Genomic DNA, 21,244 nt, shown 5'->3' with positions numbered 1-21,244 from the left:
TACCTAAGTTACGGGTGTCTTCGGTCGTGTCGGACTATTAGGGTGGCTAGGTCGGACGAGTCGAGGTGAATAGAGAATGCGAAAAACAAGTGGGATACACGGCGATTCCTATGCCATCAGGTCCGACTTCTGGGGGAGCACTGCCCACAACCGCGTGTGGGGGCAATGAAAGCAAAACTCCTGGTTACAGCCAGACTGAGAGCGTAACGTCCTGTGCATCAGGATCGTGGAAGAAAGCACTAGAGGATAGTGCCACGAATCATCATCGCGAAACTTCCAGGGCAGGCACGAAACGGTACATCTCATCCCGGCGCATGCTGAAGAAGAAGCAAGAAGCTTCCAGACACATCGCCTGCTGTCTGGCAAGCGCACGTGCTCTTTCTAGACTTTTCGGCGCGACGCTTAAATGCTTGTGCGCTCCAAGCTGGAGCATTCATTCTTTGGACTCAGTTGTGTTCAGAGAGCTATCACTCTTGTGTTTTGCTACCAAGTAGTCTAATAAACCGTTCATAGATGGGTAGAAATCCAGCGAACCGGTAGAATGTAGGAAGGGAGTTGCCTCAGGACAGAAGCCGCCGATATTTCGAACAGAGACTGTTCTTCTTCTGGGCACCGTCCTCATCATTGGCATGGTATTTAAAGGGTTAGGTGTGACGTGTTTAAAGGTTCATGCGAATTGTGGGTCAACAGCCCGGAGGGAAGAAAGGTTCCGTACGGGCTTTTACGGCCGGAGTGAATGGCTGCTTTGTTAGAGTGTGGAGGGGATTATGTGAACATAGTGATCTAGGCTACAGACCGGTTACAGAAAAATGGAAGGTTCACGAACACAGTCTCTGTTCGAAATATCGTCGGCTTCTGTCCTGAGGCAACTCCCTTCCTAATAAACCGTTCGCTGTTTATTCGACGACTCCCCGACCCATTTCGCTTCGTGACAACAGAATCAATGACAAGAAAACCATTCTTACCTCTGTGCACATTCAACCAGCCTGCAAAATGTCTATAGCACTGACTGAACACAGCTGGGGCAGCGAGCAAGTATGTACACGGCATGATCTCGTGACGTCGCTTCGTCATAGTCATGTTCTCTATATGTATTTCGATCCATTGTTGGATATCTCGCAAACACGAAGTACTTTTTCTACCGAAGACAATCAATACAACGGTGCGTCATACACAAGGAACCATACTTGAAGGCATACGTGTATTGTGAGGCGTAGTTAAGTGCCAAGTCCACAAGAACGGAATCTAATATGCAGAACATCGTTGTTAACATAGCTGTATATTATATGTCGACATTACGGGCGTCCAATAATCCATCTTTCAACAACAACAAATAAGTTAATGACAATGAATGGGGAAGTTCGCCACTTGAGGTGCGGCCCACTACCCCAAGGCACAATGGGACAGGATGTGATGTGTCCTGATGATGAGGTGATGAACGATGCTAAATAGGGATAGTCAGTGGAGTCAGTATGACATCAGAACGGTAGGCAAAACCACAGCACACAAAAATACTACACACACAGCACACAGGTACGCAGGCAGATCATAGGGTAGACAGGAGACCAGTGTCCCGCAGAAAAATCTTGAAATACTCAAGAACTTGACGATGGTCAGTCTGGTTAAACCCAGGGCCGAGAATGGTTGCCAATGTGAGTGGTGCGGCCGTGATCGACTGCAGGCGACACTGTAGAGCTGCTCTTTGGGAGGTGTATAGATGGCATCTTTCAAGAAGCAATCCAAGAATGTGAAATTTGGAGGTTTCTGTAGGCGCTCTACAATTGCCTTCCAGGACAGCGCGTGTCTCAGTATATACAACGTTTTCCAGCCAGCCTCACAGCCAGCGCTTTTGCAGCCAGCACAAGCCAGAAAGGAGGAAAGAGATACCAGGGAGCTAGAAGCACACGGCACGTGTGCTTTCTTTCTCTCTGGCTTGGCCGGTAAACAGTTTTCAACGTCTTCTCCCAGCTAGACGACGCTGCACTTTCAATATGACAGCGTCCACGGGAAAACGGTGTTATACACCCTTTGGTGTGCTAAATGAGAAGGGCGCTTGCGTGGCATAAAGGTAGCGTCTCTGGTCGGCAATTTTAGGGTATATGGGTTCGAGTCCCATTGCTGATGTCATATTCCATCAAACACGTTCTTCAAAACAACGCTAGAGTAAAGTGAAGGCTTGGTGCTCATCACAGAGTCTGCTAGGGCGGAAATAAACGTCCCAGGGATAACTGTTTCCGTCCACGGGCATCAGAAGAAACTTCTGATTGCTAACGGTGCCCGACATCATCATCACAAGGACGGAAACAGCACAGCTTTCCCAACAGCTCCTGCTGTGAAAAGGACGCTTTAGACGGAGCTGCGAAAGCACAGTAAGTCAGGCTCCATAAATGTCTTTCGCAAGCTGGCATCTTATGCTTTTGTTCCGTCGTTTAGAAATAATGCAGGGTATACCACTTGTGAAATGTTAAGTGCCTGACGTATTTTTGGAAAACAATAAGTCTGCTGTGGAAGCTAAATGAGTGACCTATTTCGCCACTCCCGTCTGGCGGGAGCATATATATTCTTTAAGGTCACTTCCACTGTGCCACGCAAAGGAAAGGGGATACGCCCGTTGCGTAGTTCGTCATCCACGAGCGAAAGAAAGCGCATTATGTGCGCGCTTTCCTTCTCACTCTCCTTCTCAAGAAGTTTCTCAACACCCTGCGTCTGGTCTTGCCGCGCATTACATCAAATTGCAACAGAGACAGTTAATTTGCGCCGAATGTTTTGGCGGTATTGTCGGCGACGAACGAAGAGCAAAATGGCGCTCTAGTTTCGGAATCTACCGTCCCCCTAAAGATCTGTCTTTCCGCTCGCCTTTTAGTGAAACCTGTCATACATGCGGTGGTATGTAACTGTTGTGAGGCTGGCACACAAACGGACAAACACAACACGAGGCTCAATGCATTAGTTTTGAAACACGCACCTTTTGATTTGAAACACGCTCCTCAATTTGTGTCTCCGCGTGAGTGTTTAATTGACCCAAATCGTGTAATTACCATGCTGGCCAAGGCTGGACCCCTATCTCTCTCAGAAAAATCCTGAATCCGCCCATTATTAGGTCACGCTCGAAAGTAACTATGTCCTGAGGCTGAAATGTTTGTCTGTTTGTGTGTTCCAGTCTCAGAACAGTCACTTTCCACCGAGTTCACCAGATGACGCTGCAACACGTGCTGGTGTTGTATGCATGCGTGTATATATGTACGAGAAGACACGCAGGAGAGAGTGTGATATGGGAGTGGGTATAGTTGAATGAGGCTCCTTGGCAAGGCGTCGAAAAGGAGATGGCAGCGTGCCCTAATAGACGATTTCAGAAAATCCCAGTGCTCCTTGCGCACGCGTTGCATCCTGGGCGCTTACTGAGTGGGGGAACGAAGAATAATCATTCACGTTTCGCTTTCGCTGACCTTGACACGTCTTGGACAATGGACCGGTAGGGGAGAAATCCAAACAGTTTGGAGGTAGCCCGTTTCTTTTCGAATTAGTAAGCTCCCACAGTTCAAAGCGGCGCTAAGCACTCTGGGATTTTCTGAAGTCGTCCATTGCTGGGGCACTTAACCGGCAGTCATGAGGTGCCTGCTTCAAACGAGGGTGGAGTCGGCGTACGTCACCCTAAATGGCTACCATGGACTAGAAAACCGGTATCTATTGTGCCTCTCAACCAACGCCACTGAAATTGGGTTCTGACAGGGAGAAATACGTACTACATTTTCCTAACTGTCGTCTTTGACGAGATACAAGCGGTATTGAGTATATCCACACATCCGCGGTTACTGCATTTGAGGAAAGTCATCACCGTGAGAAAAATGTTAATTAGCACAAACATTTTTTATCTATTAGTGTATATATACTTTCCCAGGAACGGTACGTCATCCACAGTTGTCGAATAATGGCAGTTAGTGGTAAAGCAATGGAAGGGATGGCACACTTTGGCGCCATCTTGGATCGATTACGTGCTCTCAATTATGATGGCTCCCCCTGGGTGACGTCCGCTGAAACACTACAGCTTACTCGCGGACAAAGGTTCGGATATCCGCCAGAAGCACACGGATTCAATACGTTATATACGGCAAAGTAGGACAAGATGAGACGAGAATTTGCTGAAGGTCGTGCTGAGAACTGGGAGGTTGTGGGTTCGAATCCTACCACCGGCCGAAACCTGGCCGAAATTCTCCCCGGGTATTCCGAAGACCTTCCAGACGAATGTCGCTCAGTTCCCCCTGAAGTCTGCACAGGACGCATACTATCCCCCTATCCTCACACTCCTTCCTGCTGTCCTCTCTCCATCTGTCCACATCTGTACGCCGCTCATAGCCACAGTTGCTTCGCGGCGCTAAGACGGAATAAGTAGGAGCGTTCCTACTGGTCTCTAATCTAATGCAAACAGGAGGTCTCTCGTTTAGCAAAACACAAAAATATATAGCTAGATTTAAAAGTCACAATCATCTCATTTTGCCCCGACCCTGGAGAGCAAATATCCGACAGCTTAAAAAAAATGACACGTATCCGTTATTTCACGCAATAAAAGCAAGCTAAGTGGAGTTCATTATCACAAAGGCACTCTTAATTAGCCCGTTATCGGCGTGCGATGTACTGGTCATTTGCAAATGAGGTACCGGTCTGTGGTGACGCTCCCTACAATTGTCGCTTTTGTTTTCCTTCGTCTTCGTATATCGCTTTGTTAAACGTGTTCGTTTCTCTTATGTTCCAAATGTCCCTGATAATACGTGAAAAAAGTGATACCCCATGGGCAGGCATGGTAAAGCCTACTTACTGGTTGGCTTGTGCCTTTTCGAATAAAGCGCTGTCGCGTTATATGACCCGCGCGTGTCCTTGCCTCGATAGTTTTTTCTCCTCAAGAACAACAAAACTCGGAGAGCCAATATTTCGTGCTAGCGTTGTTAGATATAAAATAACAAATAGAATGCGAGCTTACTTTGAGAAATTTTACTTGTAAACCGCCACTGCACTCATTAAAAGAAAAACAGGAACTATGAGGAACTCAGTACAGGAACTCAATACAAGAACACAGTACAGGAACCCAGGAACTCAGTAGAGGAACTCAGTACAGGAACTCAGTAGAGGAACTCAGTAGAGGAACTCAGTAGAGGAACTCAGTAGAGGAACTCAGTACAGGAACTCAGTACAGGAACTCAGTACAGGAACCCAGTACAGGAACCCAGGAACTCAGTAAAGGAACACAGGAACTCAGTACAGGAACTCAGTAAAGGAACACAGGAACTCTCCCCTTTCTGGTGAATCTGCACCGCCGTGGTCGGCACCTTGCAGACATGAAGAAACATTTCTCTCTCTCTCTCTCTCTCTCTTCAACGCGTGCACTAATGGCCACAATTCTCATGTCAGATAGAGTAGACACGTAGAGACATCTCTCAGTGAAGTGTGAAGTTCATCGAGAAGAGCGTTCCTGAGATAGATTGCGTCACGCAAAAAATGTCGCGTTTTGCCCGCGTCTTCCTGGCTAACCTTACCCTATTTCTCTCCACAAACGAGGATGTTGCGCGGATCCGCGGACATATAACCGCACCCGCGCACACCTCTTTCTATTACTGCTCTTCTCTAACCTTGAAGGATCACATCGGCGCAAACGTACGTACGTCAGCTTCAAATGTTTCATTCATGGAATTGTTTCATGGAATTGTTTCATGTTTCATGGAATTGTTTCATGTTTCATGGAATTTCATGGAATGTTTCATGGAATTGTCACGGAGGACTTTTAAAGAAAAACGTTAGGAATGGTGTGACTCTGTCCTATTTCCCGCAGGGTGAAATGTCCTTTCCTCCACCAACCAATTATTCAGACCCGCTAACGAACTTCCGGAATGCAACGAACGCGTTCGTTCGCTTTGCTGACGGCTGAGTCACTTCCTGCACAGCAGACGCAAATGTAGCGTGGTAGTTAATTCCTTCATTACGGTTAGATCAGCGATCGGGAACACAGTGCTCTACGCACGAGCAGCGTTCATGACAATAGCACGTGCCCGATGCCCTACCGAAGCTACTGAGGATGCCACTGAGCAATTTCCTCAACGCTCGTGCGAGGAGGCCCTGAGTTTTTCGGATTGCAGTCAACCCTCGATTTATAAACGGTTAACGTTCCTGGAAAAATCGTTCCTAAATCGGGGTTTGAGGAAAGGGCAATGTTTTGTCCCCAGAGGTCACCGTTCATCAAGCGAAGGAACGGTCCGATAACACTGAAGAAACACTACGTCCCTCGAACTTGGACCTTCATTTTCATTTCATTTCATTTATTGGAACATTTGTAAAAACATCTACATCACAGGGTGGCCAAAAAGAAGTAAAAAAGCTGCTTGACTAGGGCACGACCCTTTATCACTCATCATTGATAGTTATATCAAAATCTAGCCGTAGAAAAACATATAAAGGAACCTATACCTGCACTGCACATTGGAAACAAATCAGCACAATCAGCTACACAATGCACCACGTATGCTTAGTGTCCTTAGGAAGGACAATGACACATCATTAACGTGCAAATTCAGTGCGGAAAACCTGTTTAGTATATGTGGAAGGCTATAGGTTAGCGACTGGCGTCCGTAATCTGTCCTCAACTTAGGAATCTTCCATCTTGCAGTGTGGCGCGTACGCTCGGTGAAAGATTGAAGTGAAAAAAGCGATAGAAAAAAGGTATTATTTTGTTTTACAGCAGTTACATAGGTTTTTAACAAAAAGTAACTATAACCTTGTTGTAACTAGGACCTTGTTGTGTGATCCGTCTACAAAACAGCCGAATAAATTTTGCGCGGACTGATGCAACTTGACAGAATTGACAAGGATGTTGGAACACGTGAGATCCACGATCAGTTAATGTGGCGTTCTTCTTTTCTTTGTTGCTCCCAGCAGCACGCCGATAAGTTAAAAGGAAGAAGTCGACAAGGAAGCAGGAAGGCAGTGAAAGTCTGCGCTTTAGGAATGAAATGACTGAAAGTCAATGGAAAGTATTATCAGAACGTCTATGGTGCTGTGTGGGGTTAGATATGTGGTATACTTGTTATTCCACCACTACATTATGTCATCGAAACGTTTATGGAACTGTTACATACCTTACATATGCCCAATGACTGCACAGCCACCGCAAAGCGAAACCAGAATTAGAAGTGCCGTCAAACTATCGCTTTTTGCCTCGTGATGTAAAAATGACGCAACTCGATATACGAAACATAAATGCTATTAGCGAACGTTACGTATTCATCTTCGAACACCTCTCCGGAAAGGAAAGGAGAGGAGAATGCGGGAGCCCATAAAAATGTGCCTTCAAGAAACGCCATCTATGCAGAGTTCCGTTCACACAAAGTGGATCGATTCGACGTTCCCGGTGTAGTTCGTTCAATGCTCACCAGGTGGTTGTTGAAATGCGTGCGACAGGAATGGAGGAAGGAATGAGAGAAGGTGCTACCGAAAACAGACTCTAGCCATATATGGCGTCGCCGATAGTTTTCCCGTTTCTGCTGGACTTTGCTGCACTGCCCTTCAAAAGTTAGTTTCGGGATTCCTCGCAGACGTTCCCGTAACGTGACGTAATGGTTCCCAAAGTGGCGTCTGCAAAACCCTCTTATTGCCGTTCTCAGATTGACCCGCCCCAAGTAGTTAGAATTTGTCCCCGTCCATCTGACACTTGCCCCCAGACTTTTCTCTTCCCTCAAAGTCTAGCTAGCTAAGTCTAGCGTTATATGATGTTAAGTTTTAGAACGTTGCCCAAGCGACTGCAGACCTAAACAGGAAAGGGTGTGTCACACCTCACAGACTCCATGTGTATGATTCCTCAAGAGAAGAAAAGCTGTTACGTCAAGAACGATGTCAAATCACAGAAGGATGTCATTTACATCCGTTCTTAGACGTCAAACACTTATTTCTAGAATGCAGGAGACGCCTCATTTTTTATCTCGCCACGTGAGGTGTCATATCGTGAGGTCCTCTTTTAAACACGTCTCAAAATACGCTAGATATCGAGGGCTGTACGAACCACGACCTACTAGATTATAACGACATAATCGTGATAGGCATCATATAGGCAAGCATAGGCAATAATATGCGATAGGCGCCCCTTCCCAGCGCCGCATTTGGAAGCTAGCGGTGGCGCCACCCATCTTCCCCGGTTATTGCTTCCTCAGTTTCTGCAATACTTTGTACTTAGTATTTTGGTACAAGCGGTGGATGTCCCAAGTTCATTATCACCATGCTTCTACACGTTTTCATAGGAGCTGTTGCTGTCGTCTGCTACGGTAATCGTACGTCCGCTTCTGCGCGTTCACAATTCAAATTTACATTGTCCAATGATGATGTAGATCTCGCGGGCCGATGAGTAGCGCTCCTAGCGGATCGTGTGGACGGACTCCTCATAGTGTTTGCCGATTATGACATGGTCGTTATAATCTAGGAAGTCGCGTTACAGACACAAACGTAATTTTTAATTTCAGTCACAACAGAGAACAGCGAGTACAGCATCCTGAAGTTCGTTTTCGTAAAGTTGTAATAACAACGCTCCAACACTGGCTTATTCGCTATTATCTATTGGAACAATGGCTTATTCTTTTAGTCCACGGTTGTTAACATGTACGAGAAAGGGCATGTAATCAAGTAAGCGTCGTATTCCACTCGGGCAAAATGAAGGCCAGCAGGAACCTTCCGTTCAGAATGAGACTTGCTATGCAACGCGCAAATTCCTTTTTTTCCCAAAAAAATAAAAATATCCCCATCACCTGGATGATCGCTTCCTCCCACCCCCATAATTTATTGCACACAACCCTGTGTCTTCAGGTGAAAAGTAGCTTAGGGTCATACGGGCGCGACACAGACTATATTAAAAGGGATAACGTACAGATACTGTATCTATGGCAAGGCTCAAACCACTGCTTACAACCTATACAAAACTGTATAGGTTGTAAGAAGTGCTTTGGTTTTTCTACCCTTTTGGGAAGAAGTGTGTGGTCCCAAATTTTCGACCCTCTTGGGGTAGAAGTAGTTCAGCCACCCCATTTCTACTCCATGGGTAGAACAGTTCAACCCCTCGTTGGGACGGTAGTTCTACCTCATTCATTGTAAAATTACACACGTGAATGATGAGCTGTTGTTCCTATATACGAGGGTATACAGGGTGGTCCACCAACTATGATAGAAATTAATAGTAAAAAACGTAGGCCCCGGAGAGACATGCGGTCAAGGGATTTTTTCTGCCAATAACTTTTGCCACATATTGGTAACATTTTTATTTCATTTGAATTGACGGAAAGTTAATTTCTTGAATTTAACTCCGAAATTTCCCAAGGCAACCTAACGTTTTCTTTGCGGAAATGGGTTCTCCGTTGTCATTTTACGCAGTATATAGCACATAGTCCCACTCGTAATACAATGTGAATTGCCGAAATAAATTCACCGAAAATCCGTGGAAATGAGCCCTTGGCTCCGCCTCGTTTTTGACGGCTCGTAGTTTGAAGAAAGGAGCTGCGAAGAAAGGAGGTTACATTGACACGACACACCAGGGGGGAAAGGGTTACCAAGCCTTACCCACGGAACAAACACGCGCGGTGAGTGCGGGAATCAGAGCTATCTTATCAAAAATGAGGTCACCCGACGGCATACAATTTATGCGGAAGGAAGTTCTACCCTCGTCTACCTCCAACACGAGGTGGACGCTTGACTCTTGGTGTACGCGTACCAGGAGCAGAATTGCAGGACATACAGTGAATGCATTACCCTCCAAGCACGGGCTCCAAGCAATGAGTAGCGGATTAGACTTCCTCGACTTTGGTAGTGCAGGTCGCACAGTAATGCAGGAGCTTTCTTTCTTTTTTTTTTTTTTCATGACTTGAGGACAGGAAAGCCTTCAAAGACTTCAATGCACTGCACAGTGCATGAAGCTTTTTCGCCCAAGCAAAATTATATTGATTTCGATGTAACCATTTGCTTTCACTCGGGCAGTCTGCTCTCGCAAGAGGCTAGGAGCGTCGGAAGATGGGGCCACGGGGGCAGTCGCCCCCCCCCCTCCTCCTTCCCCCACCTGAACTTTCGCTCTCAGGGTCCCGACACCCCATCTTTCATCCATTAGTCTCAACCGGGACAGATTCGCTTTCAGCTCTGCTACCGTAGGATGAAAACAACACAGATTTAAAAAGTACAGGACGAAATTCACGCCAATAGGTAGTATCCCTTCCTTCAATTATCCTACGTGATACGGTACCTGCGAACCTCATACGCGAAGAGCAACGGCACGCCATGCCATAGCCTGGCTTAGACGGTGCAGCAAAACCCATATTTTTCTCTTCAGCAAAGGACGCCGCCTTGTTGTCGATAAACACAGGGAAGCATATCGTCTATAGAAGGGAAAGCTCTTATTCTGCGGAGAGTGGCTTCTAAGACGCTGACAAAATACATACCACAGATGCAGGCTGGCTGGTGGATGAAGCTTTTAAGCAGTTCCCTGGTACATCTGATGACAGTGTGGCATACCTGGCTGTTTTAGCCGAAGCCAATGCCAGAACATTCGACAGCGTCTTTTTAGTGCAGCAGCAATGACACCCTTTGCATACGAAATCACTGTACTTTTCACGATAACAAAAATAAAAAATAAATAAACACGCCACTGCTCTTGCTTCTATAAATTTGTCTTACCGCATTTAATAAAGCCGTCAACAAGTGTTTCAGTTTGTGCTGCTGTAATGTCAATTTCGTTTTCGCCTGGAGGTGATCATGAAAAAAAAAAAAAATTAAAATGACACGAAATGTCCTCCCTATCTGCATCGCGTCCTCCACCGTCATCGGCTTGCTTGGATGAGAAATTTCCAGTAAGCGCCTCAATGGCTCCCACTTTTGTAATTGACGCACTTCTCAGTCCAGAACCATGCACCTTAGTGCTCTCTTTTAAGTTAGAGCTCCCCCTCTCCTTTTCGTGAAGAACCTCAGACGCCTCTGCAAGAGGCCGCGGATTGACGAGGACAATGAAGAAGCAGTATAGTATAGGTATACGTCTAACATATCACACCGTAACACTCACCTATCGCACGCAAAACACTCAGGTCGGCCTGCACTGCTCCCTTTGCAATTATCGCGCGGAACTATTTTCAAGGTCACTTACGTTGGGCTAACAAGAGGAGCTTCTGTACTTCATGTGAACGGCGAAATAAGTGAAGTCATATGTTGATTCACTTTTAAAGGGACGGTCTCGTACACCTTGGCCCCTTTATAAAGTGTACTGTCAGGGACACTTCTAACTTTCTACTCGTTTCCGTGGTCTCGCTCCGATAAGCGCCACGCTAGCGGGCAAGGTCGCAAACAAAAAGTGGACTCGTCCGGGGGTGGCCGGGTGCCGACGAGGTATCGCGTTTCCGCACGAAGGTGTTGGAAAGAACGTGTAAAAACAAAGAAAATCGTAACAAAAGGAAAGCACACGGTGTGAGAGGGAATTCTATCACTCTCTTAATCTGGTTGTCACTTGCCGTGCCCTGTTTTGTAAGGAGCAAGAAGATCGCGCTTTGTTATCGCGTCTGCTTTCCCTTGTTACGTTTTTCTTTATTGTAAATTCCTCGGTCCTTCCAACGCCTTTGTGCGGCAATGCGATACCTTGTCGGCACCCGGCCACCCATGGACGAGTCCACTTTTTATTTGCGACCTTGGCCGCTAGCGTGGCGCTTATCGGAGCGCGGCCACAGAAACGAGTAGAAAGTTAGAAGTGTCCCTGACAGTACCATTCGATTCTCCGTTGCTGAAAATAAAACACTGCAAATTTGCTGGACCAGAATCGTCACGGTTATTCTTGCAGTGATACTCACCGGCACGTAGGATACAAGACATTATTTTGACCGCGTAAAAAAAATAAACTAAATGGAGGGTAGCCTCACTCATGAGAGACTTCCTTTACCCGATCAAGTTTTTCCCGTCACTTCGGAAAGCGTAAAAGGTACAGGTAATAGGCACGTGCTTGTGCAGAGGTCGTGATTGCTTGTTCAGTGTGAACTCCTGATGTTGTGTTTCGTTCGAGAAAATTGAACCTCCCTGTTGTACGAGCGTTCAGCACTGTTTTGTATGTCTAGTTTTTGCTGAATAAAAATGCCGCTAATTTTCTTCAAGAGTGTGTCGATCCACGCAAAAGCAGACGTGCAGCGTAGTGATAAGCGCAGAAAGGAATAACCAAACACTAAGGTCACCGAGACGTAAAACTGGAACGCTACTCACCCTGTTTTTGAACGTTCTCCGTGGCGTAATCGAGTTCAAGCAGACGTTCCGGACAGTCTTGCATAACATTCTTCCTCCATTTATGACAATTCCAGTTACCCCCCAAAGCAGTCTTGGCTTCAACTACACTTCTAGGGACAATCGTGCTCGACAAGCCTGTCGCCCGACGCGCCCTCGTCACATGACATGACAATGCGAAATTATTGTTATCAACATTTTATCATGGCGTCTAGATAGTGCATCGGGACACAGATTAGTACAGAGAGGAAGCGCTGTATCAACCGTTCAATCCCCACACAGAGCACGACTTATCAGGATTCATGCGTGATCCTGTCTTGCACCCGTACACAGCTGCGAAACGCCGATAATTACTCAACGGCAAGTTCACTTTGTATCTGGCCGGTATTCTCTCCTTGAGGACGAGTTGTCGCACCATCGTGTCGTTCCGCACGTCTTCGCAATGGCCGATAGCGTAATTTAGAAAGAAAAGTTCGTCACTCGTGAGGGTCTTCAGCGTCGGCAGGGTGAAGCCGGTGGACTTTCCTCGGTAGACCGGGAACGAATTCACGTAAACTCGGTAAAGAGGCTCCAGGATGGCGTTGTCCTGAACGATCTCTTCGAGGAATTCGTTAGCCACTACGGCGTTGTCCATTTCGTTGGAGAGGACTTGATTGTATTGCCGCAGGAAGCACCAGGCCATGTGAGCGAAGTTCACGGAGGTCGTCTTGGTCCAGGAGAGGTCGTCGTTGTGGACAGCCTGCAGGTTTGATCGCGTCGTGTCTCAATTAAAAGGACATGTTGAGCTATGGTTGTGGGAGGACTTGCCTGAAGGTTGGCAATGGCGGAGAAGAAGCCACGTAGAGCGTATGGTAGAAACCGTGGGACGTGCATCGGTAGAATGTCGTTGGAGTACATCAAGAATCCGACGACACCGAAAGGAAGGAATAGGGTGTTCGATTGCGGTTCATAGCTGGAATATGTGTTATATAGTGTTAGTGGAGACGCTCTCAGACTAATACCCCGTGACACACGGCAAGGACTCGTTATTGAAAGCAGTTCGTGCCGCATGACACACGGCACAGCTAATCTTCCTTAAGTGTTTCGTTCAGCGTACACTGCCGGAAATGTGGCACTAGCTGTTCAAACAAGTACTGAGAGATATATAACACGTACACACAAAGCACAACTCGAAATCCTAACCGCTATAGCAACGGTAATGGATGTAACAGCGCGTCTCTAGTCTAGCGGTAGGTACTGCCTACCTTCGAGCGGGAGTACTGAATTACAAACCGCCCGTCATGGGCGTGAAGTTCGGGTATGTAAATCATGTAAGCTCACCTTAAAAGAATATACGTTTGCTTTAAGTAATCGTTTGCTGCCAGCAATCGGCTGGCGCTTAGTTCGATGCCACGAATTTCCAGTCAGTATGGTCGATCTCATCTTTCTGCTATCCAAAAGGAGATTCTCTGTTGCCGTGTGTTAAGTGGACGTACAGTCCGTTCAAGAACTATCCTTCTCCGAAATGGCGGCCTGTCTGTCAGTGTCAGTGGAATAAGGGATGTGACTGTGCAATATCCAGCCAAATTCTTTGGAGACACCCCGCTTCCCTACTCCCCCTCTCTCTCTACAGGGAGGGGGATGCACTTATCATTTCAGCTTCAGTTATACGTCAGCAGTAACAATAAAACTGCTAGTTACTATTCACGTAACCGTACTAATGACCCCCGAATTTTTTGTGTCCCCTCCCCCCCTTCGATCGCGAATCGGGTTTAGGACACTGCAAAAAGTTCAATTTCTCAGGCAAACGCTCATTATGCCCGCGCTTTTAAGCCAATGCATGGACAATGCTACTTGAAAGCTTGTCAGTCTCTCTTTATTGACCTAACCCCACAACCTCATCAAGTATGTAGTGAAGAATATATAGAGTCACAGGTACTGGGCTTGCGGGTTCGAACTCTGTCGAAACTGCAGCCATCTGGGAGCATGGAAGCTTTCTGCACCGAGCTCGGTAAACACCAGTTTTTAACACTTGCTAAAAAACTTCCGCACTAGTCCTCTGACATGTCGAAAAAGGAGTGACGCCCTTTCAAAACTTATCATCCTCGTTCACAAACCAGATAAGACATGGAAGACGCGGACCTCTTCCAGTGATAATTCGTACCTTTACGTCGCGAGACAGCTATGACCATAAACGAGGTCAAAGTGGTCGGTCTGTTGATTACCCGATGGTTCGCTGAAATCTCAACACACGACACACACACGACTTTTAACGCCCCTAGCGGAAGTCTGCGTATGTGAGCAACTTGTACCCTGCCACCTGTCTGCTGCCTGTCGTGCTCGACAGGATTCGAGCCCGCAACCTTGAGATCAACAGGCGGACGCGCTACGAACAGATCGAGACCGGTGGATGTCTCATAATGTCGTTAGTCTCACCTGTATTCGGGGTTGAAGTTGCCGATCCCGTGATGCATCAAGAGCGAGAGATTCTTGTGGAGTGCACTCCAGTACTTCCTCTGCACAGAGACCTTCATGTGGAAGTAGCTCTCTACCAGGCTCCGTTCGTTCACCATGGGCACCTCGCCCAAGTATTGGTTCAAGTCGTGCTCTGACTCGTAGGTGTCGAGGAGGCTGACGGACACGCTGGCCAGTTTCTCTATGGTCACGTTCTTGTCCACCGGTGTCATCCAGCGAGTCTCGTTTATGAGGTGAACGAGCGTGCTGTTCATGCTGGACAGCAGGCCCCAGAGCTTCTGCTTCGTGTCTGTTCCGTTCAGAAACGGCGAGGCTCGTTTTATAACGAGCGTCATTGCTTTGTCAAATACCTGCAAGACAGGGTGCCTCATCTAGGCTACTGGAACGGAGGATGTCGCCTGAACCACGCTCAAGGCGGGGCGGTTCAGAAATACGTAACGTGCCGTATAGCGTTATTTAACAACTTTAAGAAATATCAGCGGGTTTATGCCCTATCCACAAGGCTAACTTATAATGCATTAAACGGAATAATGGTAGTAAGTCCACCTTCTAACCAACCATCATCTCAAATGACATCGGTCTCTCCCTTGATTCGTTGAAAAGAGGAGGCGTATGCCTTTTTTGTAATAATTATGCAGGACATAATTGAGAGTTTGAGTTTTAATGTAAAAAAAAGGAAAAGTGAAGTCACTTGGCTAGGGCATATTTCGCATGCCTTGATATGCAGGGTGCTTTTTTAAACAAATACATAGTTCCTATAAAAAAATTCGAGGACAGCAGCATAGATGTCGTTTTGCAGTTGTGTTGTGGATTTAGACGGATATTCTGTTCAAGTGTGTATGTAACTACTAGATGACAAACCGAAACTAATATTCATAAATTAGCATTGTAATGAGAGGATTCCTGACACGTGCCAGGGTTCGTGAATTGGAGGCTGTCGTTATTTAAGGTTAGTCGTTAGTTAAAGAAGCATTAAACCGAGCACGCATTGCTATACACTATGAGATATCTGAATCGCACCTAGTATTGAGGCTCCGTTGCAAAGAATGCCTGCATGGCCGCACAACCCACGTTGCGAAGACGGTATCTGTGCTGCTCTCAACGCCTTGTCACATACTATCACCAACTATCACCTATATTAACTGTAATATATTCACCAACAATCAAGGTACGCAGCACACGCGGGCCCAACCTGGAGGTATAGGATTCGCAATCACCATTATAACTTATATATATAATCAACCCTGAGACTGAGGGACACAAAACAAACGACACGATACGATACGAGTTCTCAATGTCTCAGTCCCTCAGTTTCAGGGTTGATTATGGATGTACGTCATCACCGGTTCACCTGCTTCCTTGTCATATTTTATAGAACTTACACTCTCAGCAAGTTGTACGCAGCTCTGTAGATGCTCACTGCCGGGCCACCGACGTCCCTTAACGGCTAATGGGGCGAGAAAGTCCGCTGGAATAAGAGGCGACAGAGCAACCAACACGCGGTAGCCCAGATAGTTGAGGAGGGCCTCCGGTGGAACTTCCCTCGTCAATTGAGAAAGACGCTGCAGGAAGCTCACTGAGCGCACGAAGACCTCCTCGTGGCCGTTGATTGCAGAAATTCCCTTTAAGACTCCGTTCACGTAGGCCACCCAATCCCAGCTACGATGAACGGGCAGACTGTTCAAACGTACCTAGAAGGCATCCAAAATGTGCTTACAGGCCAGGTTAGGTTAGCGTCACGTGACAAGTACCCTTGAAGATTTGTCTTCCCGCAGGACTAGTGAAATTTGCACGTGGCAGGCACGACAAAGACAGGTGTGACACAAATGACAGTTATGACACAAAGTCGTGGCAATGGTAGCGGTAACAAAAGCATCCTTTGAAAGAGCGACCCGATCTTCTGCAACGACGTATAGCGAGTACAAAGTGACGTAGCAGCTCTCTAGCGAGCAGATGTGATGAAGCCACCTGATCGGCAATTCCATCGGGTCCCGCTGCGTCACAGAGTGACGTCACGCTCACTGATCATGTTACAGCACCGTAGACGGAGTAGGTCAGGTGTGATCATTGACTAGAATGGTTTAGTGGGCCGTTTGGTACATAGCTATACGAAGAAATTGGAGCTGCCGGTCCCGCGTACGTGCGTTCTTTATGTCCCTTGTCCTTACAGCTCCAATTTCTGCGTATATGATCATTGACCTTGTGCAAACACGCCAGGTATATTTGTTCTACAACCTGCCGCGGCCGACAAAAACATATATGGAGGAGGCTTTCACTGTTCCTTTAAGCCATTCAGACCCTTTGGTAACTGCAGAACAAGGTAGCGCAACGAGTTTGTACAGGTTTACATACGCGCCTCGGTTGAATGAAAAACATTATAGCAACCTCAACGAAATGACCTACTACTAATATAACTATCTACTAACATAAATAAGTATCTCATATCTACGGCACTTCGAAGAAAAGCTCACGCACCTTGAATAAAGAGTCGCGTCTTGGACCATTCTCAACGGAATATGCCAAACCACGCTCCACTCGAAGAATCCCATCCACGATACCGACGGTGCCCTCGCTGCTACGCACCAAACGAACTGCCCGTGTCACGAGTTCCCGGTACCAGTCCATAGCCCTGCCCTGGTCCAACAACTCGTGCACAGCAAGCGTCAACTGAGCCTGACCGAAGAGAACCTTTGGCCGATCTCCGGGAACCAAACGGAGCCGAGTCTCGATGAACGGGAAGATCTCCAGAGCTCCAGCTACCTTCCCAGCGATAAAGGCCACATTCTGACGACTACGAAGCGGTGCAGAGTACGGCCAGTTTGCCAAGCCGAAGTACCTCAACACGCTCGTCAGCGCTTCCGTCTCGTGTCGATCTTTCGCTGATTCTTTGACGCAGTTAGAAATGAAGAGGATGATCTGGTGACCGAATTGATGTCTATTCTGCTGGACGCGGTTCACGTCTTGTTTCATGTACTCAGCAGAGAACTTTTTCAAGGCCTGCAAGCAGAGGCGCAAGATTATGTCTGGACGCAGAACACTTGCTGTGATATCTGACCTGGTAGAGGTAGCCCGAGGTCTGGATCAGGTAAGAAGCCGAACGCAGGTCTCGGGTATACCAGGCGCTCGAGCAAACATAGCCGTAATAGTCTTCGCAAGGGTCGACGTTCTCGTCCAACTTATCGTCATAGTAGTGGGCTTCCATGTGACAAACAGAGTCGTTGCAGAGTGGTTCGACGTGGCTTACAATCTGTGCACGCTGGAAAGAAAGCAGAACGTTTCTGCTGTACATTATTATAGTGACCAAGCAGCACGTCCTCAGTTGCTTACATACATATAAAACATGAATTTGATACGAGAAATTTGGCTTCGCGAGATTTTCAAGCCTGGAATAGGCCACCATAAAGAGGCCTACGTACAGAACAAATCAGACTTCTCGCCAATCCCCGGCAGCCTTCAGTTGTTGTAACGTTCTTCATTGAGCGTTTTTAAACGTTGAGCGTTGGGCAACATAGTTCAATACAACAATAATTTATTTCTGATCAACGATGACTACTGTTTCATCGCGACATCTGATACTATACCCTGTCCCTCATCCAACAGTCCTACGCTGTCCACAAACAGTGCTTTTGGAGCGTTGGTAAGCTGGACTTGACCATGGACCAAGCATGATCATGACAAACCATGGCTCAATGTTGTGCGACTAGTACGCTTCCTTCAGTCAGAATCATCATTTCAATCGTGCTCGCAAATACCTTGTGGGTGACGTACACCGCGGTGAGTGGCGACGCTATCACCACGAAGAAGAAACACGCCGCCATTGCAATTGAGCCGTAGTGAGTCTTGGACGGCCGAGGTGGAGGAACCAGGTTCAAGTCCGGGCACTCCGGCGACGGCGTGTCAGGGCCAGGACTGCTTGGCGAGGTGCTCACCTCTGGACTCACGGTACCGGCGCCGCCCGCTGGTGGAACTACAGTTTTGACAACCACATGAAAACCGACCTGCTGTTTTGTTAGCCTGACATACGAATATGATTGAAACAACAACTATATTTTGGTGATATTTCGTTGGGGTGTCTCATCGCGTTGGTGCACTGGATACGACCATGAACCAAGAAATTTTGTCACATTGAGAGGGCGAGAGTCAAGCTGATTTAGAGACACCGTAAGTGCGGTCTTGAAGGTTGGCAGTAGGGGAAAGTGAGGAGGATGTGTTCTAGATTTCAAATCACTCCAGTAACGGAATCTCGGCGAGTCAACTTCTCGCAAGCGCAAGAGGGTCGTTCCTGATTTGTTCCTCCTTCAGGTAGAAACATAATTCTTATATTTTTAGATTGAGTATATGTCGTTGACTTGTATGCAGTATTTACCTTTCAAACACTTTCGCTAATTTTTAAAGGCCAGTGGTCCCGATAACGAACTACACCACACCCAACCACCTGGCATCAGGGCCATCGAAAGTTTGGCGAACGCCCGACATACCATTCATGGGAAAGGTGGTCATATGAACTGGACCAACAAAGCCGCGGTTCATGGAGAAATCCCTTTCCATTTTTTCTCCGGGTTCGGGGACGACGGGTGATGCCACAGAAACACAGAGAGATGAATTTCACGTGAAGTACGTGAGTTTCTTCCTCTTCCTTAGACCTACCAGTACCGCTCACCCAGCGAAACGGGTGCATCATGGATGGATGCGCAATGTCGATGATGATGATGCTCCTTGAATGCAACTAGGCATGACTATGCTGGCGATACAAATCCTGTCCCACAATAAAAGGGCATGAGAGATGCCGTTACCTTGATACCAACGCAAAAGTAACGGATTCACCGGCGATGAAGACGCGCTACGATGCGGAGAGGCCTCCGATTGGTTTCCTTAGACCAGGGATGCCGAACTCATTCGTGTCCGCGGGCCGCATTGAATCATGGTCCATGTCTGGTGGCATTGAATGCACCAATATTAGAGTCAGCCAATATTACAAATTGGCTATGCAGTCAGAAATGTTGGTAGTAGTGTACTAGGTAGCAGTAATGTCAATCAAGTAAAAATCAGACGCGAGGGGCAGGTTGAGAGAGTCATCGGTTGTTAGAGGTTAATGCCAAAAGCTTTCTACCACTGAGCAACGCAAGATAAACTGCACGAGTACACAGCCCAATCATAACGCCACAACCGTTCACGAAGCTTGGACCGAATTTTTTTTTCTTCGTCTTTTTGCTAGGGGGCCACGCGGGCCGCACCTCGGTACCCCTGCCTTTGGCGACCTCCCGCCATCGCGGGAGATCGAGCGATGACTGGACAAATCGTTTGAGGAGACCAATGAGGGCCCCATTGTCGGCCTTCTTGAGAAGGAAAAGGAAAGCGTATATTCCGCTTTCTTTTGTGGTTTCGGCGCGGTTGGTGCCGTAGAACCTGCATGGTGGGGATCGATTTATGATCATTCTGCTTCAGGTTAACAAGGAAGTGGACAAAAAAGTATTTTCCTAAAGCGTTTTGCACTGTTGCAGAAAAACAATGGTCTGTATGAACAAAAATCAGCATGCTGCTCAAAGGTATTCCGTGATCCATTCAAACCTTGGTATTCTGTGCACTTCTATATACGATATTACAAAAACAAGACCGGAGAACATAAACAAAACATGCACACACAACTTGCGCTGCTAACTACTGTTTACCTCCCATCGACGGAAAGACGTAGATATGAAGGTGTTGGGATTTTCAGCGGCAGCTGTGACTTTTACTGACGCTGAGGAAACTTTTGGCATTGCCGTTAAATGTCGCAACACTTTGTGACGGTCTGCAAATTTCTTTGTAAAATGTTTGCGATATGTTTGCAGAAGGTTATTAATTGCTGGAAGGGAACTCCGAGACAAGAGACGTACACAGGACAACAACGTCTCTTCGTACGTCTCCCCCCCCCCCCCTTCCTTGTCTCGGAGTTCCTTTCCATCATGTACAACCAGCTAACCTGCATCTTATCGCTCCTTCAAGGTTATTAAGGCTGATCCCTTAATGCTGTATTCACCTCCGCCGTGCATGAGGGCATGATCGACGCGCCGGATCTGCATAAACGGCATTCGCGGAGAGATCAGTCGTTCACTCACCAAGTCTAGCTCCGGCAAATCAGTCAGCTTGGGCATGTAGACATAGCCTTGGCACGTTGTGAGTGCCGGAACCTTGCCGGCGAACGTAGACACGTCGGGCAAACGCGAAACGTGGTCAGGTAAGCGTGGGGTAGGAGCTCTCTAATACCTGGCTTCTACTTGGAGACGCCTGACGCCAAGTCACGGCACGAATGGCGACTCCGAGGGACGTTTTTCGGGTTCTCACTGCGAAGAGCTTGACGCTATGTCTCGCGGTTGACGAGACTCTTCGGTAATATTCAAACGGTCTGCTGTGCTTTTATTGTGTTCTGTGTTTTTCTCTATCGCTACGGTACAAGCGTCAGGGAATCAAGGTAATGCCAAAAGCGCGCTTTTGGGGCGTTGGTGTACCTGTGACGTCACACCGCTCACCCTCGTTTGTTTACTTA

At 47.2% G+C, this 21,244-nt stretch overlaps 2 protein-coding genes across 2 annotated transcripts in view; both read right to left on the bottom strand.

The window, feature by feature from the left end:
- LOC135391897 (ras-related protein Rap-1A-like) overlaps positions 1-12,369 on the bottom strand; it is a 274,681-nt gene extending 262,312 nt beyond the window's left edge. Inside the window, exon 1 of the mRNA XM_064622431.1 lies at positions 12,247-12,369. The gene's annotated coding sequence lies outside the window, so the exon portion shown is untranslated. The remainder of the gene's footprint in view (positions 1-12,246) is intronic.
- Positions 12,370-12,452: 83 nt separating this feature from the next.
- On the bottom strand, positions 12,453-20,606 carry LOC135391891 (neprilysin-1-like). Its single transcript, XM_064622418.1, has 9 exons — positions 19,512-20,606; positions 19,197-19,433; positions 18,471-18,685; positions 17,774-17,974; positions 17,194-17,715; positions 16,101-16,409; positions 14,680-15,068; positions 13,078-13,216; positions 12,453-13,009 (listed from the first exon to the last, which is right to left on the bottom strand). Exons 2-9 carry the CDS (start codon positions 19,264-19,266, stop codon positions 12,524-12,526), a joined length of 2,331 nt encoding a protein of 776 aa, XP_064478488.1. The 5' UTR covers positions 19,267-19,433; positions 19,512-20,606; the 3' UTR covers positions 12,453-12,523.
- Positions 20,607-21,244: the final 638 nt, after the last annotated feature.

This window comes from Ornithodoros turicata, chromosome 4, assembly GCF_037126465.1.
Source record: "Ornithodoros turicata isolate Travis chromosome 4, ASM3712646v1, whole genome shotgun sequence".
Lineage (NCBI taxonomy): Eukaryota > Metazoa > Arthropoda > Arachnida > Ixodida > Argasidae > Ornithodoros > Ornithodoros turicata.
The sequence above is the reverse complement of the archived record's forward strand: the minus strand, read 5'-3'. Positions and strand labels throughout refer to the sequence as shown.

Excerpts from the sequence above, each read along its gene's own strand:
- LOC135391891 (XM_064622418.1), bottom strand. The coding sequence starts at position 19,266 with ATGGAAAGGGATTTCTCCATGAACCGCGGCTTTGTTGGTCCAGTTCAT. Across the intron at positions 15,069-16,100 it reads GCGTACAACTTGCTGAGAGT|GTATTTGACAAAGCAATGAC; the intron begins GTAAGTTCTATA and ends CCTGTCTTGCAG. Across the intron at positions 13,010-13,077 it reads TCTTCTCCGCCATTGCCAAC|CTGCAGGCTGTCCACAACGA; the intron begins CTTCAGGCAAGT and ends ACGCGATCAAAC.